This window comes from Aquarana catesbeiana, linkage group LG05 (genome assembly GCF_042186555.1).
Source record: "Aquarana catesbeiana isolate 2022-GZ linkage group LG05, ASM4218655v1, whole genome shotgun sequence".
Lineage (NCBI taxonomy): Eukaryota > Metazoa > Chordata > Amphibia > Anura > Ranidae > Aquarana > Aquarana catesbeiana.
The window spans coordinates 37,565,670-37,590,737 of NC_133328.1; the positions used below are offsets into that span (position 1 = coordinate 37,565,670).

General features: G+C 42.7%; 1 protein-coding gene across 1 annotated transcript in view; it reads left to right on the plus strand.

Moving 5' to 3' along the window:
• Positions 1-25,068, plus strand: part of CALCR (calcitonin receptor) — a 459,172-nt gene that overhangs the window by 381,354 nt on the left and 52,750 nt on the right. The window contains exons 8-9 of the mRNA XM_073629603.1: positions 13,527-13,680; positions 18,505-18,565. Of these exons, the coding sequence (XP_073485704.1) occupies positions 13,527-13,680; positions 18,505-18,565 (215 nt within the window). The remainder of the gene's footprint in view (positions 1-13,526; positions 13,681-18,504; positions 18,566-25,068) is intronic.

The following is a 25,068-nucleotide window of genomic DNA, read 5'->3' on the forward strand; positions in this document are numbered from 1 at the left end:
AAGACATTGACCCACTCGGTGCCAGAATCAAGTTTCACAGAGCGGCACAGTGGTGTAGTGGTAGCACTCTCACCTAGCAGTAAGAAGGGTCACTGGTTCGAATCCCAACCACGACACTACCTGCTTGGAGTTTGCATGTTCTCCCTGTGCCTGCGTGGGTTTCCTCCGGGTACTCCGGTTTCCTCCCACACTCCAAAGACATGCTGGTAGGTTAATTGGATCCTGTCTAAATTGTCCCTAGTATGTATGAATGTGAGTTAGGGACCTTAGATTGTAAGCTCCTTGAGGGTAGGGACTGATGTGAATGTACAATGTATATGTAAAGCGCTGCGTAAATTGATGGCGCTATATAAGTACCTGAAATAAATAAAAATAAATAAATTCCAGAGCTGGCTTCTTCATTGACCTCTTGTAATGTGCCTTGTTGTTAAAAGACAACTATTTCTTTGGTACTATAATCCTTTAATTAATTCCTATATTCACCTGAGTGCAACTCATCAGATCAAATACTTACCTTTTTACTCCATCCAGAGATCATGCATGCACCCCAGTCATTACTATATCAATAAGCTTTGCTACTGGAGGCCACTATGAGTACAACTTACCCATTGGAATAAATAAGTCTATAGTACACATGCACATTAAGAGGAAGACTCAGCTTGGACGATTTCACTGTCCTTTAAGATCCCCTATTCTTTAAAGAGTTTTCCAAAAACAGATATTTCAGTTTTTTTGTAGACGCTGGAGAGCTAAACCTTCCAGCAATTTCTTCTTTCAGCCTGGGAGCTTATTGGAGTTATGTCTGTGCTGAGTTCCCAAATCTGCACACCTGCTGAGATGTTTCTCTTTCTTCCTTCTACTACTCCCAGTGGTGACCAGCCTTGAACTAAGCCCAACACTCTCCTCCATCACCAGTATACCACTATTGAAGAAAAAGGGTTTTATTAGCACCAGGATAATCTCTACCCCAGAACAATAACTGCACAGTCATTGTCACAGTATGGTCGCCACATTAGAGAATACCAGAATAGTAATCAGCACAATAACCCAATTCATATTTGTTCTCTCAAAAGTGCCTGTGAAGGTCCCAGACAGAACACATAAGGCTAAACAAAGGGAACAACTTCCCACATTAACAAAGAATGGTATTGGCAAGCTAGCTTATCTTATAGTACTTAGCCCCTACCTACACCACTGGCCAGTGGGATAAAGTTTTGTTGGAGCAGTCACTCCAAGAGTATATTTAATCCACAGGGGAAACCTCCCGTAGCATCCTGGGTCAATTTTCCTGTCAACAAGATTTGAGCAACAACAAGCAAGATTAGCACAAGTACAAGTGGTAAAAAGGTCTTTTCTCACGAATGTTGCATAGACATTCTCCCCAGATGCCAGGTGTGAGATTACACCCAGTGCGAGGGGCTCTCTGGGTCTCCCCTCTCAAGCCTGCATAGAAAACCTGGATCCTCAAGCTCAGCACTCTTCCTTTTTTTCTCTCTTTATGGAGTATGCAGTCCATGTCCCTGGTAGGTCCTTCGAAGTTCTCTCCTTTGTGCTCTCTGCAGCGCTGCCCATGTGGCTTGGTGTACTCGGCTAGCTATCTCACCCAAATGCACTTTCATTTTTCTTTTTCCTGCCAACCCTCTGGGTGGTGCTTCAGTCATAGCTGCCAATGCAGCCAGGGGAGAGAAGCTGTGGTGGTGCGGTATAAAGAATCTCTGAGCTTTGTGGCTTTTACCCTTTAAAGGGGCCTGCCAGCCAGGGCTACATGTTATTGTTCTTTATATTTTAGAGAATGTAAGAGAAGGAGCTGGGACACACAATGATGGTAGGAACACCCACAATTACCAGGAACAGGGTCAGGAATTATGGAGGAGAGGTATCCAAATAATATGAGAAGTCATGAGCTGACTCAGCCCACCAAGCACCACATATTCCTAAATTATAATTTTTAAGTAAACGCTATCTGAAATTAATTCCCATTTTTAACTAATAAAACTGTATTGTAAGGTTGTTGTTCTACTATGTGGTGCTATTGAGTCTGCATTACCTGTGTAGTCCAGATTTTACATTGTAAAAGTAGCAGTGACATCATTGTCACCATTATGCTGTACATTAAGGTTCTTTGCAGTAAAATCAAGGAAGCATAAAAACCTCTATAGTGTATCATAATTTGCTTTATTAAACAATAATTCTTTACTCAGTTGTAGGAAAAACAATTCATGGCATACAAAGTATCACAAAATATGCATACAATATACACATGCACAAACTATCTATCCTTCCCAGCAAAGTACCATGCATAATGTGTGCAAGAGGTATACACTAATACTTAACGTGGGTTGTATATTTAGTGTCAACCCCAGGTAACGTTCCTATTTTCAGTCTTTCTTTGTGATGGAGCCATCTTCCAGGATCTTCCAGACAACTTCTTGCTTCTTGGAGTCCTGTAAAAGCTTCTACCAGTTCCTTAATGTGCTCAGCACATGGCTTGTTCAAGTCTTTTGTTCCCTCCCCCTACTTTCTGTAGCATCACTTCCTGTCCTGAGCTCACGAACCAGTCCAATGAGTTCATTAGCTTATGACTAGATGAATAGGGGAATCCCAGCCTCCAAAAACAACACATGCAACCCAAATGCATTACTCCTATATCTATGCTATAAAAATCACTAAAATAGCCAGAGCAACACAATAACCCGAGCAGAGAGCATAGTTCTAGAAGTGACTCTGCAGGCCTCACCCATTACAGGCTGTCTGCAAAAAAACGACAGAAGGGGGTGGAGACTAGACAAGTCACTCTGCACAAGGAAAAAGAACAGCAGTGGCTGGTCTTTATTACGAGAAGTTCCTACACAGAATTGTCTATTTTTCTTTTATAGCAATTATTACAATGTGTTTCATTTCATTATGAGTATTAAGTAAGTAATACATATAGAGCAGCCCTTGGTGGCAAATATACTAAGTGTGCCACATTCCTTATTCTTTTATTTATTCAAATATCTCAGCTTGCTGTTTACACTAATAAAGTGTGAGTTGTAGATATAGTAATTATTATTAAGGTTCCCTAAGTCCTAACATCTTTTCAAGGGTTCCTCCATGTTAAAAAGGTTAAAAAAAGTCTGCTCCAGGGATTATGTTTTTAGTGTTCTGTGCATTTTAATTGGCTATGACCCAACAAAAGTTTGACCTTTAATGCTGGTATCATAAGACGAAGGGAGGAGGGGGAGTATTACCTCTCAGCCAATCACACTCTGCCGATGTATGACTTTCAGATGGCCCTTTTTACTTTTAGTAGGTGGTTAGTCACAACTATACATGGTGGTAACTTAGATGCTGTTTTGTTGCTTGAAAACAACAAATAATCTTGAATTTCCCTTTACATTTTTGAAAATGATATTGCATCATGGCAAAAAGTTATTACAGCATGTTTATATTGTAAAAAGCTAAAACGAATGAAATGAAAGACTCATATTTGCATTTACTGATACCGAAAATATTAAAATCTAGCTCTAAATTGTGCTTGGCAGTTTGCCAAGGGTTTCTTTTTTTACAGACTCTTCACATTTGAAAAGCATGCATAATATACTGAGTTATATTGAGTGTATTCATGTGGTACCGAGGATCACTCCATCCCAGAACTTTAATGGAAAGGATTAGCGTAATTATTATCGCTTGTTTATGAGTCATTGCAATTATGCCGCACAGTTTTACGAAGCGAGGCAAACTAATATCTGGAACCCAGCGTAGCGCTGATTGAATACCGAGACGTAAACTAGCAATTATTGGCATCGTAATACAAGCATTAACCTTCTTAATTGTTATAACTTGCAGTACAATAAAATACAAAGTAATATAGAAATAGATTTCAGTATATAAAAGCTGAAATGGAGCCTTAGGCTAAATTCACACGGGTGCAGCCCCAGGTGATTCTTGCAGGGGGGATTACATTTTGCCTGCACATTCTGTGGAACACCATCAGCCACTGTCAGGTTTGTACAAATCAATGGCTGGTGCAGCCGATGCGGTTCACATGTAATCACTCATCTGAAAATAGAGCCTCTGAATGACCATGGGCACAATTATGCCCTGTACACATGACCGGGTTTACCGTCGGAATAACCTCTGAAGGTTTTTCCGACGGAATTCTGATGGAATTCCGCTGAAACTGTCTGGCGTACACACCAAATTCCGACCGTCAAGAATGCGCGATGTACAACACGTACGACGGGACTAGAAAAGGGAAGTTCAATAGCCAGTAGCCAATAGCTTCCGTCTCGTACTTGCTTCAGAGCATGCGTCGGAACAGCATACAGACGATCAGTTTTCCCGATAGGAATTGGTTCCATCGGAAAAATTTAGAACACGTTCTCTTTCTAGGTCCGTCAGACTTTTTCTGTCGGACATTCTGCTCTTGTGTACACGGCATCAGTGTGCATCCAGGGTCGGCGTTTTTGCAGAGTTTTGACCACACACAAACTAGCCACAGCTAATCGGCCAGTTTTTCTGCAACCAAAGTCCAGAGTATTGTGGCATCTAAAAATTATCCGCCCTTAGCCGCCAGTAGACATGTGCAGTTTGTTTCGTTACTGATTGACATTCAGATGAAATTTTCATTATTCCGAGATTCGGATGTTTCCGAATCTCTGAATAACAGTAGTCACACGTTTAAATGAATGCGAAATAAATTATAACAAACCAACAAATTCATTTGTTTCATTTGGATATTTGTAACATTCAAAGTAACAAATGTTCTGAATTGATTTGTGAATAACTCATCTGCTGTCAGCTAACAGCAGACTGTTAACAAAAGGAGAGCCAGCATTAGAAAAAAAAAAAAACTCACGTCAAAAAAAGAAAAAAAAATGCAGCCCCCCCCCCCCCCAAAAAAAAAATCTAAAGAAGGCCCTTAGGTTTGGTAAAGATTTTAAGGGGAATTCTATGCAAAAAAAAAAAAATGCAGTGGGCCCGCCCAAAAATCCAGGCCAGCTTCCCCCCAAACCATACCAGGCCACGTGGGCTTAACATGGGGGGGTGCTTTGGGGGAGAGGGCTCCCCCCCCCCGTTAAAGCACTTGTTCCAATGTTGATGAGGACAAGGGCCTCTTCCCCACAATCCTGGCCCAGTGGTTTTGGGTGTGTGAGGGGTAGCTTATCAGAATCTGAAAGCCTCTGGAAGTAAAAGTCCTTTATTAAAAAATAAATAAACATGCCCCTAATGCAAATCCAGCATCAATCATGATGAACATCGGCAGCCAACCTGCACGAAAAACAAAATCCTGACACCCGCTGAACTTGACCAGTCGAGAGACACTCACCAAATGACAATTACTTTTTCCCCACTGGTAAGTAAACATGTGGGCGGGGTTACCTTGTGACCACGCCCCCATAACGTCACTTGGGGACCCCCGTGCATGATGTAAGGGAGGCGTGGTCATCCAGTGACGTTATGCGTCTGCCAGCCATGTTTAGGGTGACATTAAGAATTATTGGCAAGTACGATGCACATTTTGGCACGTTTTTACATGTTCCTGGAACATGCAGGTGTGTTGAGGCCTTAAAGCTGAACTCCAGATAAGCAGCTGATTACACAGATGACATTACAGTGGATCCTGAAATTTACATGATGTTAGATTAGCACAGAATTTCATGGCTGGATGTCATAACTGAACTCGAAATCTATTTTTCTTTTTGCCAGTTCAGATTTCCAAATGACTTCTGGAAGAAAGGAACCAAAGACTGCTCAGAAAGCAGTTTCTGCCTTATCTACTTTTGCAGTTGTCTGGGCATCCTTAAGCCTCGTACACACGATCGGATTTTCGGCAGAGAATTGTGTGATGATAGACTGTTTGCCTAAAATCCAACCATTAGTACGCTCAGTCAGACAATTGTTGGCCAACTTTCCGCCAACAAATGTTGGATGGCAAGCTAGTAAATTTTCAGCGGACAACGGTCTGTTGTCAGATTTTCCTATCGTGTGTACAGAAGTCCGTCACATAAAAGTCCAAAGTACAAACACGCATGCTCGGAATCAATGCTCACCAAACCCGACATTAGCAGAAGGTGCTGAAAGGGTGGCGCTCAAGAGCTGAAATTCCAGGTAGTACGTCACTGCGTGTTTGTTGGCCGACAATTGTATACCGTTTGTATGCGTAAGAGTAGATCCTGGCCCTTCGGACAAAAGTCTGGCGCTTTGTCTGCCAACAATTGTTGACCCCATCGCCTTGTCAGGCAGGACTATCAGGGGTTTTGCCAATCATTCTAGACTTTGTATCATTTGCCACTCTTGGATTCTTATTGACCTCAACTGTTGTGGAAATTCCAACTTTTGGAGGAATGTGAATTTGTTAAAAGTGATTGAACTTTCCAAAAGTTCACTTGTCTCTAGCTGAACTACACATATATCTTATCTGCCAAATGATTTGTAAGTCCTGTCCAGCCACATGTGGTATTCATACACCTCTGTCAGACAGCACAGCCAGACAGTAAAAAATCAGAATCCGAAGACTTGTTTTATGTCAGTGAGTCTTGAAGAATCATTTTCAGAAGGGCAGCAGTGACATTCTCCATGTTTCTCTATGATGGCAGGTGTCCTTTAAAGGAAACCTATACAGAAGAAGTATTGAGGCATTGCTGACCTTTGCTTATGAAAAATACTTAATGCCTGGCTGGCATGCAGAATCAACAGTACTTTTTTTTTTAGTACTTTCTGTGTGACTGACCCAGGGCAATGCAGGTCAGGAATTCAGTTTCTAGCTTCCATGATCCTCATTCTTGTTCTGGGTCAGTGACTTTAAAACATTGAAGTCACTGGATCATACAAGCAGCTAGCAATTTCAAAGGGCCAGCAATGGCAGCCTATAAGTTTCTCTCAAACACGCTTATCCCTACACTCTCTTATATCAACCATTCTCAACCAGGGTTTAGTGCATGAGCAGGGCCTGGATTTGGGTACCCAGAGAGGAGAGAAGGCACGTGGGGACCAGGAATTGTGGTAACGTGTATTTAACAGAAAAGTTCAGACAAGGTGGTAATAGAGTCACTGTAGCTCAGCCTGACTGGCAAGGCAGCACTTATACAGAGTTGCAGAGGATTCCCAAAAACACTTATAATGCCAACAGCATCAGACAGAGGGGTTGGCTTTAGGCGGTATGGCAACAAGGTGAGACAAAAGAAAAACAGGGGCGCACCAGCCTAGTGTATTAACTTTTATAAAAGGATTTATTTAAAAATGATTAAAAGAAACAACTCACAAGCAATGGATGGAAGAGGCACAACACGAAGTGTACCGACAGCCAGCATGCGACTATAGGATGAGCGATGCCTTCCAAAAATCATAGAGAAATGCATACATATCACAACAGCTTACGCGTTTCGAAGGGAAAATCCCTTCTTCATCAGAGCTATGCAAAGATACCTCCTTCAGCAGTCACTCCTTATAAATGCCATTTATAGGCATTTATAAGGAGTGACTGCTGAAGGAGGTATCTTTGCATAGCTCTGATGAAGAAGGGATTTTCCCTTCGAAACGCGTAAGCTGTTGTGATATGTATGCATTTCTCTACGATTTTTGGAAGGCATCGCTCATCCTATAGTCGCATGCTGGCTGTGGGTACACTTCGTGTTGTGCCTCTTCCATCCATTGCTTGTGAGTTGTTTCTTTTAATCATTTTTAAATAAATCCTTTTATAAAAGTTAATACACTAGGCTGGTGCGCCCCTGTTTTTCTTTTGTCTCGGTTTGCACTAGGGTTTCCCATCCTTGAGGGCAGCAAGGCCTGTGTTGACGCATCTCTATATGGTGATCCACTTGTGCGCAGGAGTTTTTGTTTTCTGTTTGCTAAAGTTATGGCAACAAGGTGCCTGAAGGTGGGAGAGCTTCTAGCTGGCGGCACAGGCAAGCGCTGCTCTGAACACACTGTTTCTATCCAGCCGGATATCCTATCCGGTTCCTGTCTCTGACCTAGCTACTTCGCAAATGTGCACCAACAGTGCTATTTATAAGCACTGCCCACACTTAAGATGGCCGCAGGGGTCAACCAGGGTGTTAGCTTCCAATCAGACAGCTGCTCCCCTGATGACACCTATAGAGGCCTTAAAGGAACATGGGTTCCCTTCATCCACCAATCACTCTCTGAATGGCAGCTGCCGGACAGCTCTACCTATGCAGGGAGGCCAGACTAACCCTGCCTACAAGTTGAACCCTAGGTTCCTCCAAGGGTCGCTCAGGGTTACTTGAGCTGTGGCCCCCATCTGATGGTACCTGCTGTAGTTCCAGGTCCAGTGCCACTTGGAGAGCCAGCGCCATGACTGCAAGGGTGTCATTCTGGCCACCCTGTCAGGGGGATATTCTTCCCATTTACCACCACCAATGTAAGGGGCATTTTGCCAATGACCCCTGCATGGACTAATCCTACCAAGCTTTTCCTGAGACCTGAAAATTATTTTAATGGTTCCTCTGGGGTAAAAAAAAAGGTTGAGCAAGCTGCCTTATATAGTAATAAAAAGAGGAAGATATGTCAAATATAGTATGTAAAATAGGGAACAGCAAACAAGTTAAAAAAAAATATGTTTCATTAAAATCTGTTTTCAGATAAACATTACATTAAAGAGGAAGTAAAGTCTTTCTCTTTAATTGTACCTACAGATAAGCCTATAATAAGGCTTATCTGTAGGTACTGTAAATATCTCCTAAACTTGCACTGTTTAGGACATATTTACTATATACGCTGCCTCTGATGTCATCAGCGCATGCGCACTGAAGGAACGGCCCGCTCGTGCCATTTCTTCAGGGCCTTGTGCCTTGACTGGCGGCTCCCGTGCACATGTGCGGGGGGTGACATAATAGCGGCTCCGGCCAATCACAGCGCCGGAGCCCGCAAACCCAGAAGTAACTCCGGGAAACATGTTGCTGTGTGAGCGGTGTGCCAGCGCCGATCCAGGGAATCTTTCTAAGGTGAGTATTTCATAATGTGCTAGTATGCAATGCATACTAGCTCATTATGCCTTTGTCTTTACAGGGTTTTTATTTTTGTTGGGGGGGGGGGGTTGGAGGTTTACAACCTCTTTAATACATCACAATACACAATTGGAAATACACTTTTGTTCCCCTTTAAAACTTTGTGGAGACCTAATATAAAAAATATGTTGCTTTTGTGCCTCGGATTTCACATTAGCAATGTTAATGCAATCGCAATTTTATTCAATCTTATAACACACAGACATGTCTATAATGCTTTCAGACTGGTGATCATTCGTCCTCATCCAATTAGCTTTGCATGAGTCTGTGGTTTCGCTATGCTCTAGTATTGATTCCCCGATCATCTTTCATATTAAGCTGATATGTTTGTAAGAAACGACTTTTAACTACGGCAGATATTTAGAAGCAGTTCGAGGATGAGCGCTTGCGATGATGTCAGCTTCTTGATGCGCATTATCCTTCTGTCTAGACAGGTTAATAGGATGCAATTGTATTTAGGGGAAAAACTTTGCAGGCCGGGTACTGTTTGATAACACTTTCTGCCGGGTTTTTGATACTTAAAGCTGAACTCCAGGCAGATATAAAAGATACAGCTCTGTAATCAATATTGCATTATTAAAAGGAGAAGTATGGCCAAAGCTATTTTGGTTATACTTTTCCTATGGATCACAGGAGTGCAGTTCGTTCTGCATTCCGTGATCTGTGTGCAGCTGACAGCGGGCTGATGGCTGCTGTCGGCTGACGTCACAGAGCCGGTCCAGGCTCTGAAAAGATCCCGACCACATGGTTGGTATCTGCCTAGAAGCCTGGATCGGTACCTGACTCGGCCTCCCAGCGAACCACTGAGAGCCTGAGCCAGCCATTCCCTCCCTCTTCACAGCCAGGTCCTCCAGTGAGCACTGGAGGGGAGAGCAGAGAGCCACTAACTGACAGTCACAGCACTCTGCTCAGAGTGGAGGAGGAGAACTGAGCCATCAATGGTGTTTGACCCCTCAGTTCTAACTACAGAGCTGGTGAGGGGCAGATGCAGCATTGGATCGATGCTGCATCAACCTAGGTGAGTATATTTGTTTTTTTCAAATTCTGAACTTCTCTTTTAAATGTATTTTTTGAATACAAGCAGTATAAGTACCTGAATGTGACCCGATATCAGGTTCTTGCAGTCCCTGTACAGCAGGGCTGGAGTCTGAGAGGAACGGCAGCACCAGTAGCCACTTAGTTCATGTACTGACAAAAAGCATGTTCCTAGGAGGAAAGACCAGAGTGATGAAGAAATGAGCTCACCACTGCGCTGCTTCTCCTTTCTCTGTCCAGTCATAGGCTGGGGGGAGGGTCTAGGATGACCTCGGCTTAGAGGAAAAAGGATGAATGATGCTAGCCATCAGACTGAGGTCATCTAGTGGTGGAAAAGAAGTACTGCATGGGCAAATCTTGCAACAAATTTTTTTTTTTCTCACAGGCTGGGGGTGGATCTAGAACAACCTGGGCTCAAAGGAAGTAGGTTTAATGTTAGCCATCTAGCAGCAGAAACAAAAGTAATGAAGTTAAAGCAGGCCTTCAGTCATTTTGTCATCTTTCCATCTCTTAAATCTTCTGCCCTTCTTGTTTTAACTTTGGATAGTAAAACATTTTTTTTTCTGCCAGTAAATACCTTATACAGCCCACTTCCTGTTTCTTGTCTGGTCATTAACCTAGGCTTATGACGTCCTGCACAGCTCTATCTCTCACATGAGAGTTTGCCAGGAAGGGGGGGAGTCATAAGACGGCCAATGAGAGCTGCAGGGCTGCAGAGTTGGAGGTGTGCCCCTGTGTATCTGTGTAAATCCAGGAAGTGAACAGGCAGCAGCTTCAGCTGCCCACAGTTAAAATGGCTGCAGTAAGACTTAGTGGAGAGAGATTTCTGCAGCATATTTGGCAAGTACAGAATCACAGTATATATAATATAATATGCAAAGTGGTTTGGAGGGAAGCTTCAGAATGGCAAAGATGTTTTTAATACAAATTATGTGAGCAGACTGCAGTTCCTCTTTAAAGTGGATGTAAACCCAATGTCATCCTTTCTAAACTACGGCCATAGGGGTTATCTATAAGGATATACATGCCTCCTGCATGTATCTTTACCTGTCAAATGTCTCCCCTCTGTCTGTTATAGACCCGAAAAACTGCAGATTCTGTGGGTGGGTCTGTTGTCTGGAGCTCGGTGGGTGGAGTCGTGATGTCAGTAGACTCCCCGCCCACCTCTACACTCCCCTTGTCAATATGCATTTTCTCCTGTGTATTTCTTACACTGAACTTCTGCTATGATCTCTAACCTCCAGTGAAAAGACAGGAAAGTAACCACATGACTTCAGCATGTCCAATCATGCTGAAGTGTGGAACAGCCAATCCTTGCAGAGCTGCTGAAGAAAGGAGTGGGGGAGGGAATTAAAAAATACTGCATGTCTTAGGCTAGTGCACGAGATGTAAATCACCTGTCACTCACAGCAAGGGGGAGGATCTGACAAAGTTTTTCTCTGTTTGTCAAGTTTTATCTCACTGAACAATAAAAGGGGATTGCTCAGAGATGGATTAACTCTTTTTGTGGCAAGACTGGGCTAAAATGATAGGAAATCTTATACTCTATAAAATGACATAAAAAAAAAAATTCCGGGTTTACATCCACTTTAAGGTAAAAATTGCATTAAAAGCTGGATTTTTTGTTTTATCTTTTGATGGGCTATTTATTTGTATCTTTGTATTGTTGGCTGAATTCTGGCTATATCTTTCCACAGTTTGCTTAATGTAATAGTCAACTGTTCACTGGCTGTAATACTCTACCATGTAAGGTTATTGCTCTCTTTTTATCCTGTTACTTTTGGACGGAGTTCTGCTTTAAAAAGAAAATTAAGGATTTCACTATTCCATATTTCAAAAGCATTATCAATCACTTTGGCACATAAGCAGAAGAAAAGAAAAATAAACTGAATGTATGAATTTATTTATTTGCACAGGGGAGGATGTCCTATGACAGCCTCCCGGAAATTGAGGTCCGCGCTGTGGCCATCATTCGGCTATGGCCCGGACCTCAAGTGGTTAATGCATAGAATGCATTAAGGTAAAAAAAAGGCTTTAGAACCACTTTAAGAACATGATGTAATCAAATCAATTGGTGCCATGCATTGAAGTGTGCAGCCTATTACAGTGCACCCAAAAGCTCAGACACACATGTGTGTAAATCAGCAGAGCAGTGGACGGTGTCAGTAGAGCAGTAGATGGTGTCAGTCGTTTTTTAAATTATTTCTTACAACTTTATTTTTTTATTTATTTTTTACAATATTTTTTTTAATATTTTTTTTTTTCACAATTTTTTTGAAAGCCCTGTTGGGGGGCTTAGGTGAAATATCAAGGATGTAAACCAGGGGTCTCAAATTGGAGGCCCTCCAGCTGTTGCAAAACTACAAGCCCCATCATGCTTCTGCCTGTGGGAGTCATGCTTGTAACTGTCAGCCTTGCAATGCCTCATGGGACTTGTAGTTTCACAACAGCTGGATGGCCGCCAGTTTGAGACCCTTGGAATCTAAACAGACCCCCAATGTCTCACCTTTTGAAAGGGTTTGAGGACAGAGATTCCCCAATTTCCTTTTTCTCTAGGCTGCACTGGACAGTGAATGAATGGGGAGTGCTCTGTGCTGAGCGGCTTACTGTTCATTCACAAAATGAAGCCTAGAAAAAACATAGTTTACTATGCTGAAGTTAAGAATGAACACAAGAGAGATCGGTACAGATCACTCACTGTGTTCATTCAGAAAAGGAAGGGGTCCATGAAACATGGGAGAGGTGGGCATACCTCCCAACTTTCTGAGATTGGAATGAGGGACACCGATCAGCAAAAGTATGCAGGCATAGGACACACCCCTGGCCACACCCCCTTAAAGGAGAATTGTACAAAAAAACAAGATTGGTTAAACCCACAAAATTCTTTTTTTACCAATGCTATTCCTTTATATTGGCTTTTGGAATTTACAAATGCAGAAATTTAGAAATCGGATGAAAGGTTTAGTGCTGGAAAACACTTTTTGATAGATAAAAAGTGCATTTTTTATACATCTATATAGATCAGACCAAAATTAGGGACAAATGAGGAGGAAAGAGGGACAGAGGGACATTGCTCCAAATCAGGGACAGTCCCTCGAAATCAGGGACAGTTGGGAGCTATGGAGATGGGTAGGGAAGCTGAGAGCACTGCAGGGGGAGACGGGGGGCACCAGGAAGCAGAGGAATCGGCACAGCACGGGGTGATTAGGGTGTGCCCAGGCCCACCCAGCGCACCCCATGCGCACGCATATAGAGCATTCTGTAGATACCAGTGGAAACATGAATATATATCCTTCTCACCAAGAATCTGTACGCGAGAATATGACAGATGACAAATACTCTGTATTAGGATGACTGTATCATCATCCTCTTGGATATGATTGAATCACTCACACGATGTTTGATATGACAGTACTTCTTTACCCATTAGACAATCTGGGAATGGTTTATAGACTGTGATGGATATGTTCTGTCTTCCAGGTCAGCTGCAAAGTCCTGCAGTTCTTTCATCAGTATATGCTGGGCTGTAATTATTTCTGGATGCTGTGTGAAGGCATCTACCTCCATACGTTAATAGTGGTGGCCGTGTTTGCTGAAGAACAGCATCTGCATTGGTATTACCTCCTGGGTTGGGGTAAGTGCCAGACTCTCTGCGGTTTACTCATTTTAAAGCCAAAATACCATTATCCTATCTACAAACAGGGAAAACAAACGCCTACAAACAGGGAATAAAGAACATTCTGTCATCCTTATAAATGATGTGGAAAGAAGGAAAACAGGTCTAATCTGTGTATATTTATATCACTGGGAAATAAATCTTGTTTTCTATAGCGGTAAATTGGTTCTCTGTTTATACCGATCAGACCCAGACAAATAATTATAAGAATGATAGCGATGAAGCAAGTTATAATTATATCCCCTCCTCCGATCTGCATTCAGGTAAAGCTATAACTGCCACCATTTAACCACTTGAGCCCCAGAAGGTTTACCCCCCTTCATGACCAGGCCATTTTTTGCGATACAGCACTGCACTACTTTAACTGACAATTGCGACGCTGTACCCAAATAAAATTGATGTCCTTTTTTCCCACATATAACTTTGTTTTGGTGGTATTTGATCACCTCTGCAGTTTTTATTTTTGAGCTATAAACACAAAAAAAAAAAAAAACAATATAAAACAATATTTTTTTTTTACTTTCTGCTGTAAAACATACAATAATAAAATGTAAAAAATCGAATTTCTTCATCAATTAAGGTCAATATGTATTCTGCTACAAATTTTTGGTTAAAAAAAAATCCCAATAAGCGTATATTGATTGGTTTGTGCAAAAGTTATTGCGTCTACAAACAATTTATTTATTTTTTATTTGTACTAGTAATGGCGGCAACTAGCAGAACTGCAATATTGCGGCAGACAAATTGGACAGCTGACGCGTTTGACACTTTTGATCAGTGATACTAATATGGTGATCAGTGCTAAAAAATATGCACTGTCCCTGTACTAATGACACTGGCTGGGAAGGGGTTACCATCAGGAGCGATTTGAGGATTAACGGTGTGCCTAGGTTGTGCTTACTCACTGTGGGGGGGTGCTTTGGCAAGGGGAAGGCAAAGATCCGTGTTCCTGCTTTGCAGAAACACAAGATGCAGAACGACAGTTTGCCTTGTTTACATAGGCAGATTGTCATTCTGCCTATGCCCCATGTAATCGGTGGGTGCTGGCAGACATCAAGTCCACGGTACCCGCTGCTGGGCTTCCGCAGTGTGTGATCACCAGACTCGGAAGTGTCAAATCACGTACTAGGTATGTTATCTGGAGCAGAGCGGCCACCCTGCCGCAATATATATACAGTCAGGTTCATAAATATTGGGACATCAACACAATTCTAATCTTTTTAGCTCTACACACCACCACAATGGATTTGAAATTAAACGAACAAGATGTGCTTTAACTGCAGGCTTTCAGCTTTAATTTGAGGGTATTTACATCCAAATCAGGTGAATGGTGTAGGAATTACAACAGTTTGTATATGTGCCTCTCACTTTTTAAGGGACCAAAAGTAATGGGACAATTGGCTGCTCAGCTGTTCCATGGCCAGGTGTGTGTTATTCCCTCATTATCCCATTTACAAGGAGCAGATAAAAGGTCCAGAGTTCATTTCAAGTGTGCTATTTGCATTTGGAATCTATTGCTGTCAACTCTCAATATGAGATCCAAATTGCTGTCACTATCAGTGAAGCTAGCTATCATTAGGCTGAAAAAACAAAACAAACTCATCAGAGAGATAGCAAAAACATTAGGTGTGGCCAAATAAACTTTTTGGAACATCCTTAAAAAGAAAGAAATGCACCGGTGAGCTCAGCAACACCAAAAGACCCGGAAGACCACGGAAAACAACTGTGGTGGATGACCGAAGAATTCTTTCCCAGGTGAAGAAAACACCCTTCACAACAGTTGGCCAAATCAAGAACACTCTCCAGGAGGTAGGTGTATGTGTGTCAAAGTCAACAATCAAGACAAGACTTTACCAGAGTGAATACAGAGGGTTCACCACAAGATGTAAACCATTGGTAAGCCTCAAAAACAGGAAGGCCAGATTAGAGTTTGCCAAACAACATCTAAAAAAGCCTTCATAGTTCTGGAACAACATCCTATGGACAGATGAGACCAAGATCAACTTGGGATGTGATGGAGAAAAGTATGGAGAAGGAAAGGAACTGCTCATGATCCAAAGCATACCACCTCATCAGTGAAGCATGGTGGTGGTAGTGTCATGGCGTGGGCATATATGGCTGCCAATGGAACTGGTTCTCTTGTATTTATTGATGATGTGACTGCTGACAAAAGCAGCAGGATGAATTCTGAAGTGTTTCGGGCAATATTATCTTCTCATAGTCAACAAAATGCTTCAGAACTCATTGGACGACGCTTCACAGTGCAGATGGACAATGACATGAAGCATACTGCGAAAGCAACCAAAGAGTTTTTTAAGGAAAAGAAGTGGAATGTTATGCAATGGCCAAGTCAGTCACCTGACCTGAATCTGATTGAGCATGCATTTCACTTGCTGAAGACAAAACTGAAGGGAAAATGCCCCAAGAACAAGCAGGAACTGAAGACAGTTGCAGTAGAGGCCTGGCAGAGCATCACCAGGGATGAAACCCAGCGTCTGGTGATGTTTTTGCGTTCCAGACTTCAGGCTGTAATTGACTGCAAAGGATTTGCAACCAAGTATTAAAAAGTGAAAGTTTGATGGATGATTGTTAATCTGTCCCATTACTTTTGGTCCCTTAAAAAGTGGGAGGCACATATACAAACTGTTGTAATTCCTACACTGTTCACCTGATTTGGATGTAAATGCCCTCAGATTAAAGCTGAAAGTCTGCAGTTAAAGCACATCTTGTTTGTTTCATTTCAAATCCATTGTGGTGGTGTATAGAGCCAAAAAGATTAGAATTGTGTCGATGTCCCAATATTTATGGACCTGACTGTATGGTGGGCGGTCCGCAAGTGGTTAAAGGGAAACTATAGGCAATACAGTTTTTAACATTTTTGGATAGAGCAAGGGCGGGTTATAATCCCTGTTAGATTTTTTTTGCCATCTGTGTCCCATTTTGGAGATTTCCCTTCACTTCTTGTCCCATAGACAAACAGGAAGTGAGAATAAATCCCTGCAAAATTAAGAGAATTCCTTGGGAACCCCCCCAGGTCACCAGAACAAACGAGCGTCTTCATTGGAAGACTATTACTTTTCTGGGGACAACCCAAAATTTGGGATTTTCTTTTACTTTCATGGTAAACATGACAAATAGAGAGGGGGGATCTCCTTAACTGGGGCACAGACAGCAATAAAACTGACAAGCCTTCTAATCTCTAAAAAGATCTAAAAAAAAGTTTTGCCTTTAGTTAAACTTTAATGTTGACATGAACCTAAAAAGTAAAGATTTATTAGATTATATAGAACATCAAGAAATGTTAGTTGTGCCTAAACAGTGCCCTGAAAATTTACCTTGTATCTTGAATTTGGTCTGAAATGTGCACTTCCTGGTGATTATGCCTAGGCTCTTCTGTGCCTACAGCCACATAGCAAGGTAAGATCTGAGGCATTGCTGCCCATGACAGCTAGCCTAAGGAGATATGGAGTGAAATCTGGTGATGTCACTCCTGTGCTGCTCACTGTCCTCCTTGCTGGAGGTTGACTTGAGGATACAAAGCCCTGCCCCTATGAAGATGACAGCCTTCACATAGAGACACAGCTACAGGGAGACCACAGATAATACTGGTGGCAAGTCTTTGCCCTTTGACTACAATTTTTAAGTGCAGCTTCTGGAGTTCAGATGCTCTTTAACCAGTTCCCGACCGGCTCACGCAGATATACTGTGGCAGAATGGCTCTCCTGGGCAAAATCCCGTACATATATGGCTTTGCTCAGGAGAGCCACCAGAGGGCGTGCGAGCACCGCTGGAGGCACGCACGTGCTGCACAGCAGGGGACCCGATGCGAGTGGCCGACGGGCACACGCGATCGCGTGCACAAGCGGCAGCACGGGGGTTTGCGTTTGTAAACACACAAATTCCTGTGCTGTCAGAGGAGAGAAGACAGATCGTGTGTTTCTACAAAGTATAAACAGTGATCTGTCATCTCTCCTAGTTAGTCCCATCCCCCCACAGTTAGAACACACACATAGGGAACACAGTTAACCCCTTGATCTCCCCCTAGTGTTAACCCCTTTTCTGCCAGTGACATTTACACAGTAATAAGTGCATATTTATAGCACTGATCGCTCTGTAAATGTCAATTGTCCCAAAAATGTGTCAAAAGTGTCCGACCTGTTGGCCGCAATGTCACAATACTGCTAAAAATCGCAGATCACTGCCATTACTAGTAAAAAATAAATAAATAATAAAAACGCCATATAAATGCCATAAATCTTTACCATAGTTTGTAGACGCTATCACTTTTGTGCGAACCAATCAAAAAGTTTTTTTTTTTTACCAAAAATATGTAGAAGAATACATATCAGCCTAAACTGAGGAAAAAATGTGTTTGTTTTTTTTTTTTTAAATTGGGATATTTAATATAGCAAAAAAGTAAAAGATATTGTGTTTTTTTCAAAATTGTTGCTCTTCTTTTGTTTATAGAGCAAACAATAAAAACCACAGAGGTGATCAAATACCACCAAAAGAAAGCTCTATTTGTGGAAAAAAAGGACATCAATTTTGTTTGGGTACAGCATCGCACAACCGCGCAATTATCAGTTAAAATGACACAGTGCCATATCGCAAAAAATGGCCTGGTCATTAGGGGGGCAAATCCTTCCGGGGCTGAAGTGGTTAACGAGCACAGTGATGAACATTAAACTGGCTACATAACATAACATTTTGTAAATTCTGTTGTTCAGTCAAATTCTATTTTATATTGGCTTGGCTAACCTTTGTTTTCCTGTCCCTGTTTAGGGTTCCCTTTAGTGCCTACATCAATTCATGCTTTTGCAAGGACAAAGTACTTTAATGACAAGTAAGTAATAACATGTTGTCAGTTTTAGCTACGTTATTACAGTACACAAACAGACAAATGTCCCTCAAATTTAAGGCCTCATGCCCACGGGCGTTATAAAAAACGGGCTGTAAAGCTAGTACCGATGCCAGGAAAAAAGCAGCATTAAAAACACGATTTTATCAGCGTTTTGCATTGGCGTCAATGCACGTTTAGACACGCTAGCTTTCAGCCGCGTTTCTCTGCCTCTATTCAAATCAATGGTTCCTAAAATGCCCATTCATTCATCCCCCCCCAAATCCATACTAGAGCCTTATCCGAGCACGCAGCCCGGTAGGTCAGGAAAGGGGGGGACGAGCGAGCGCCCCCCTCCTGGACCATACCAGGCCACATGCCCTCAACATGGGGGGTGGGTGTTTAAAAAGGGGGCCCCCTGATCCCAGCCCCCCACCCTATGTGAATGAGTATAGGGTACATTGTACCCCTACCCATTCACTTAAAGAAAAAAGTGTCAAAAATAAACACAGTACATGGGTTTTTAAAGTATTTTATTAAGGTAGCTCCAGCGTCTCTTTTGATTTCTTCTTCCACCTCTGGCTCTTCTCCCTCTTCTGGCGACATCTTCTCCCTCTGCCGGTCCTTCTCCCTCTGCCGGTCCTTCTCCCTCTCCGTTTCTTCTCCTCTCTGCGCTGTCTTCTCTCTCCACTGTCTTCTCGCTCTTTTACAGGGTCTTCTCCGCTGTCTTCTCCCTCTGTTCTTATTCCGATGTTGACTTGACTCGATCTCCCCGTGTAATGCTGGGTCCACCGTGTGCAATAACTTATATTGGCATGGGGCGGGGCCACCCGCTGACATCCCCCGGAGGCCCTGCCCCCATGTGACGTCACCGCCTGGTGCATGATGGGGCGATGACCCGGGGGCAGCATTACACTGGGAGATCGGAAGAAGAACAGAGGGAGAAGACCCGGCAAAAGAGGGAGAAGACAGCGGAGAGAGAAGACAGTGCAGAGAGAGGATGAACCGGAGAGGGAGAAGGACTGGCAGAGGGAGAAGACGTCGCCAGAAGAGGGAGAGAAGCCAGAAAGGCTGGGATTTGGGGCCCCTCTTGTTAAAGGGGGCTTCCAGAATACGATAAGCGCCCGCCCCCAGGTCCTGACAACCAACGGCCATAGTTGTTGGGAATAGGCCCTTGTCCTCATCAACATGGGGACAAGGTGCTTTGGGGTGGGGGGGCACCCCTGCCCCAAAGCACCCACCCCCCAATGTTGAGGGCATGTGGCCTGGTATGGTCCAGGGGGGGCGCTTGCTTGTTCCCCTCTTTCCTGACCTACCGGGCTGCATGCTCGGATAAGGCTCTAGTATGGATTTGGGAGGGACCCCACGCAATTTTTTTCCATTTTGGCGGGGGTACCCCTTCAAGATCCTCAGCACACAAGTCGCACCGCAAGTTGGATCATCATGATCCGACTTCTATCCGACTTCTATTCAAATCAATGGGATCCCATAGGGAACCATTGATTTTGAATAGAGGCAGAGAAACGCCTGACAAGTCTTAACATTGTGTATACAGCGTTAAGCCGCGTTTAACAGCTTTTACTGGCGTCTGGCGTTTTTACAGCTCTAGCGCTGAAACCTCAGAATGTGCTGGTCCTAGGTTTTTTTTGGAGCTTAAAAACGCCAATGCCACTTACAGCTCAAAAACGCCTGTGTGGTTATGAGGCCATAGAATAACATGGAGAGGCGTTTTTAAGCTGTAAAAAATGCTCCTAAATGCGGCATGAGGCCTAAAGTTCAAGAAAGCCATAAAGTTTTCTAAAACACTCAACAATACAAACACTTTGCATGTTTTTTAAATTCAATATTGATTTCATTTATTTTACCCTATGTTACCTCCCTCCACTGACGATATCTTGCTGCCATTTCCTGTGTTCATGCATGTACTGCAGCAACTGCTGCACATAATTTCCTGGGGCAGGCCTCCTAATGGTGTGAACAGAGGACCATGGCAATATGTGTTGGCAATAGACATGTGCAGAATGAAAAAATGTGTTTCGTTTACATTCATTAGTTACATAAATTTGTGTAGTTGAATTCGTTTTCAGAATTTGTTTCATTTATTCGAACTTGAATCAATTTGAATTCCATTCAAATTTTAATCGAATTCCATTCTAAATCTAATTTTGTCTATTCGAATTTTGGAAGATGGTTATATTCTTTCTATTTTACTCTATTCTATTGTTTTTTTCTATTCTGTTCTTTATTTTTCTATTCTATTCTTTTCTATTTTAATTCAAATGTATTCTGTTTGAAATTCTAATTGCAGAAGATGGTTATATACTTTCTATTTTATTCTATTTTTTTTTTTATTATATTATAATTTATTCTATTACTTTATTTTCTATTCTATTTTATTCTGTTCTTTTATTTTCTATTCTATTTTGTTCTTTTTTACTCTATTTTTTTTTTATTCTATTCTTTTATTTTCTATTTTATGCCTTTATTTATTTTTTTTTTCTATTGTTTTATTTAGTATTCTGTTCTGTTTTACTCTACTATATTTTTTTCTATTATTTTCTATTATATTATATTATTTTCAGTTATATTCCTTTATTTTATTTTCTATTTTATTCTCTTCAGAAATTCTAATTCGATTAAAAAACTATTTTAATTTAAATTTCGTCCGAAATTTTGTTTTGTTATTTTGGATTTGTTTAAATTCATTACTATTGTCATTTGGAAATTCTGATACATCCGAAAAGTTTGTCCAAATTTCGATTCGAAACAAAATTAACTGCACATGTCTAGTTGGCATGGCTGCTTGTAGTCTCTATGTGCATAGTTTGAGACAGGATGACAACACAGGAGCAGAATTAAGAGACATGGACAGAGTTGTCACCTATGACAGGAAGTGCCTACACAAAATAAGATTACCAAGTACTGTATTATTACTGTATTATTTTTATGTAAGGTCTGAAAATATTGAAAATTATTCTGAAGTTACATTACCATAGTAAAGCTAAAGATTTTAACCACTTCAGCCCCGAGCCTCTTTCTGAGATTAGGTGTTTACAAGTTAAAAACAGCTTGTTTTTTTTGCTAGAAAATTACTTAGAACACCCAAACATTATATATATTTTTTTCTAACACCCTAGAGAATAAAATGGCAGCCGTTGCAATACTTTCTGCCACACCGTATTTGAGCATCGGTCTTGCAAGCACACTTTTTTGAATTAAAAAAAATGACATCAGTAAAGTTTGCCCAATTATTGTTCATATTGTAAAATATAATGTTATGCCAAGTAAATTGATACCCAACATGTCACGCTTCAAAATTGCGCTCGCTCGTGGAATGGCGACAAACTTTTATCCTTAAAAATCTCCATAGGCGATGTTTAAAAAATTCTATAGGTTGCACGTTTTGAGGTAGAGAGGAGGTCTAGGGCTAGAATTATTGCTCTCATGCTAACTATCGCAGCGATACCTCACATGTGTGGTTTGAACACCGTTTTCATATGCGGGCGCTGCTCAAGTATGCATTCGCCTCTGCACGTGAGCTCGGCGGGACGGGGCACGTTTAAAAATTTTTTTTTCCTATTTATTTTACCTTTTATTTTTTTATTTTTACACTGTTCTTTTTAAAAAAAAATGGTGTCACTTTTATGCCTATTACAAGGAATCTGAACATCCCTTGTAATAGAAAAAAAGCATGGCAGGACCTCTTGAATATGAGAGCTGGGGTCAAAAAGACCTCAGATCTTATATTTACACAAAAATGCAATTAAAAAAAAAATGTAGTTTAAAAAATAAATACATTAAAAATGTCTCTTTAAGAGCTATGGGTGGAAGTGACGTTTTGATGTCACTTCCGCCCTGCAATGGTATAGAGATGGGTGGGGGCCATCTTCCCCTCACTCATCTCCATACCTAACAAGAGACCCGACCCGGGAAACCCGGGGGCGTGTCCGGATGTGAACGCAGGCAGCTGTGTTAGAGAGGAGCTCCGAGCATCCGTGTTATAATCCTGTGCCATCCTCACTCTACATGCACTAAAAAAAGCCCAAATACCTGTCTGAGGACATCCACACTCTGCCTGCTGCAGTCGGGGAGGAAATTGCAGAGATCCGGCCCGTGATCAGCCGGGACACGACGGATCCTTCACACCCGCGGCCGCCGCCATCTTCCCGGGCCTCTGATCTCCTAAAAAAGCCATCCCTGGACTATTTGACAAGGTAGGGGGCTCCTTTCACCCCTCAGCTTGCTCTACTGTGTGCCTGGTGGGGTCCGGTTGTCCGTGGGGCCGCTGACATTGCCCGGCGAGGTCGCGGCCTGCTCCGGCCTGGTGCAGCCTAGTGCGGCCTGGTGCAGCCTGCCGCCGACCGCACTTTCCTACGCCGCCGGCCGGCGGGAGAGCACCGCGGACGGCCTGGCCTCAGCCCAGGAGTGCGGACGCTAACGTTCACGGCCATCCTGTCAACCCTGCACCTGGCTGCCCCACACAGCTACAGGGAGTCAGTCAGGGTGAACGAACTGTGAGGGCAGGCTGAGGAGCCCTGGGATCCAGCATCCTCTTCACCCTCCTATACCCATCCGGCTCCCTGGGTCTCTCCTACATGGTGCCCTTGGCTAGCCCCCCTCGCTAGACAACTACTGCCTACAGGTTGGCGGAGGATTGCTGACATTTTATTGCCCATCTTTCCTTCATGGGCCCTAAGGGTCGGCCCAAGAACTCGTCCACACCAGGCCGCCTGGCCCCTGCACCGGCTGCACAATCAGATCCTTCTCTTATAGGGAGAATACAGACCCTGTTGACAGAATTAGCCATGGAGCCTCCGGCTTCTCCGAGTGCGTCTCTCTCTGCCCCACCATCCCAGGACAGCACTGCAGTGATCCTGGCCACCATTGAACAAAGTAAAACCTCCATGCTGGTGAGAATAGACCGCCTCGCAGAAGAATGCAATCTCATCAGAAATGACCTGGATAAGATCAGGGGTAGACTGACTGAATCAGAATCTAGAATCTCTGCTACTGAAGATCTTACAGCTACCCACAACAACACCATAGCGGAATTACAACGCACCGTACAACAGCTAGTCGCTAAATCCGATGACGCAGAAAACAGAGCGAGACACAACAATGTCCGAGTCTTGGGTCTCCCGGAGGGGGAGGAGGGTGACCGACCGGCAGAGTTTGCGGAAGAATTCTTCAAAACACTGTTGGGTCTCGCGGATACCTCCCCAACTTTTGTTGTCGAGCGTGCCCACCGTGTACCCACGGGACGCAGTATTCCTGGTGCAAATCCCCGACCCTTCTTGGTCCGTTTCCTCAACTTCAGGGACCGTGACAGAATCCTCTCCGCAGCCCGCAAACAACCCTCACTTCCATACAGTAACTCCTCAATCCTGCTGTTTCCGGATTTCTCGGCTGACCTGCAGCGCAAGAGGAAGTCCTTTAATGATGTCCGTAAGTGTCTACGGGAAAAGGACATAAAATACAGCATGCTATATCCCAGCCGTCTCCGGGTCCCTCACAATGGCTCGGTCAGATTCTTTGACTCTCCGGCTGATGCTGACGACTGGCTGAACAACCTACGGTAAACGCATGATGTTTTTCCTCACTACAAGTCGATATCTGAAAGTTAGCACACAGATTTCATTTCCCTCCCGGATCCATGCTCGGGGGGGTTGTTTTTATCCAACCGTCGGATTCTGGTGTATAGCTGCTTGGACATCATCATCACATACTGTTGCTAGATGACTCCTTTGCCCCTCATGCAGAATTTATATGTTATCTTGGGTGGGAGAACATCCTATCCCCGGAAGCTGGTGTGTTTGACTTCCCACTGACTGCGATTGTTAATTTTTCTTATTTTCCTAGACCCATTGATCACTAAAGATTCTTCTAGTCCTAAACTAGATGTACTTTTCTTATACATTCTTCTGCCCCGGAGCTACCTTGAAAAAAGTAACTCACAGAAGTATCAAACCCTCAGCCACATACACCCCCCGCCAATTGAAGAGGCGTCGGCGACACTGAGTTGCCGTACTTTGGAACTTTTTTTTTTTTTTCAGAAGTCTGAAGATCTAAACGTTTGTGTTCCGGTTTTGGGTATCAAACTGACTATAGTTATTGTTCTCTTTGTTCTATTTTCTCTTTTAGGGGTACTTCATGGTCAGTAGGGAGTTTACAGGTTATTTTTTTTTTCTTTCTTTTTTGTACGCTCTATATCCACTGACTAATCTTTATATTTCAGGTGTTCTAATAACGCTCACTACGTCCAATGCAAAAGTTGTTAGACTTCTGACATTTCCCTTGGTTCCATGGGGGCTAGCCCCCTTCATACATGGGTATCATTATGTTGTACCATAATCCGTCATTACATTTATGGAGTTAAAACTGGTATCATGGAATATACGGGGTCTCAATAACAAGGTAAAAAGGGCATTAATGTTTAAATATCTGAATAATCACAGACCTCATATCTTGTTCCTGCAGGAGACTCATCTTCTGGGGAACAAGATCCTGGC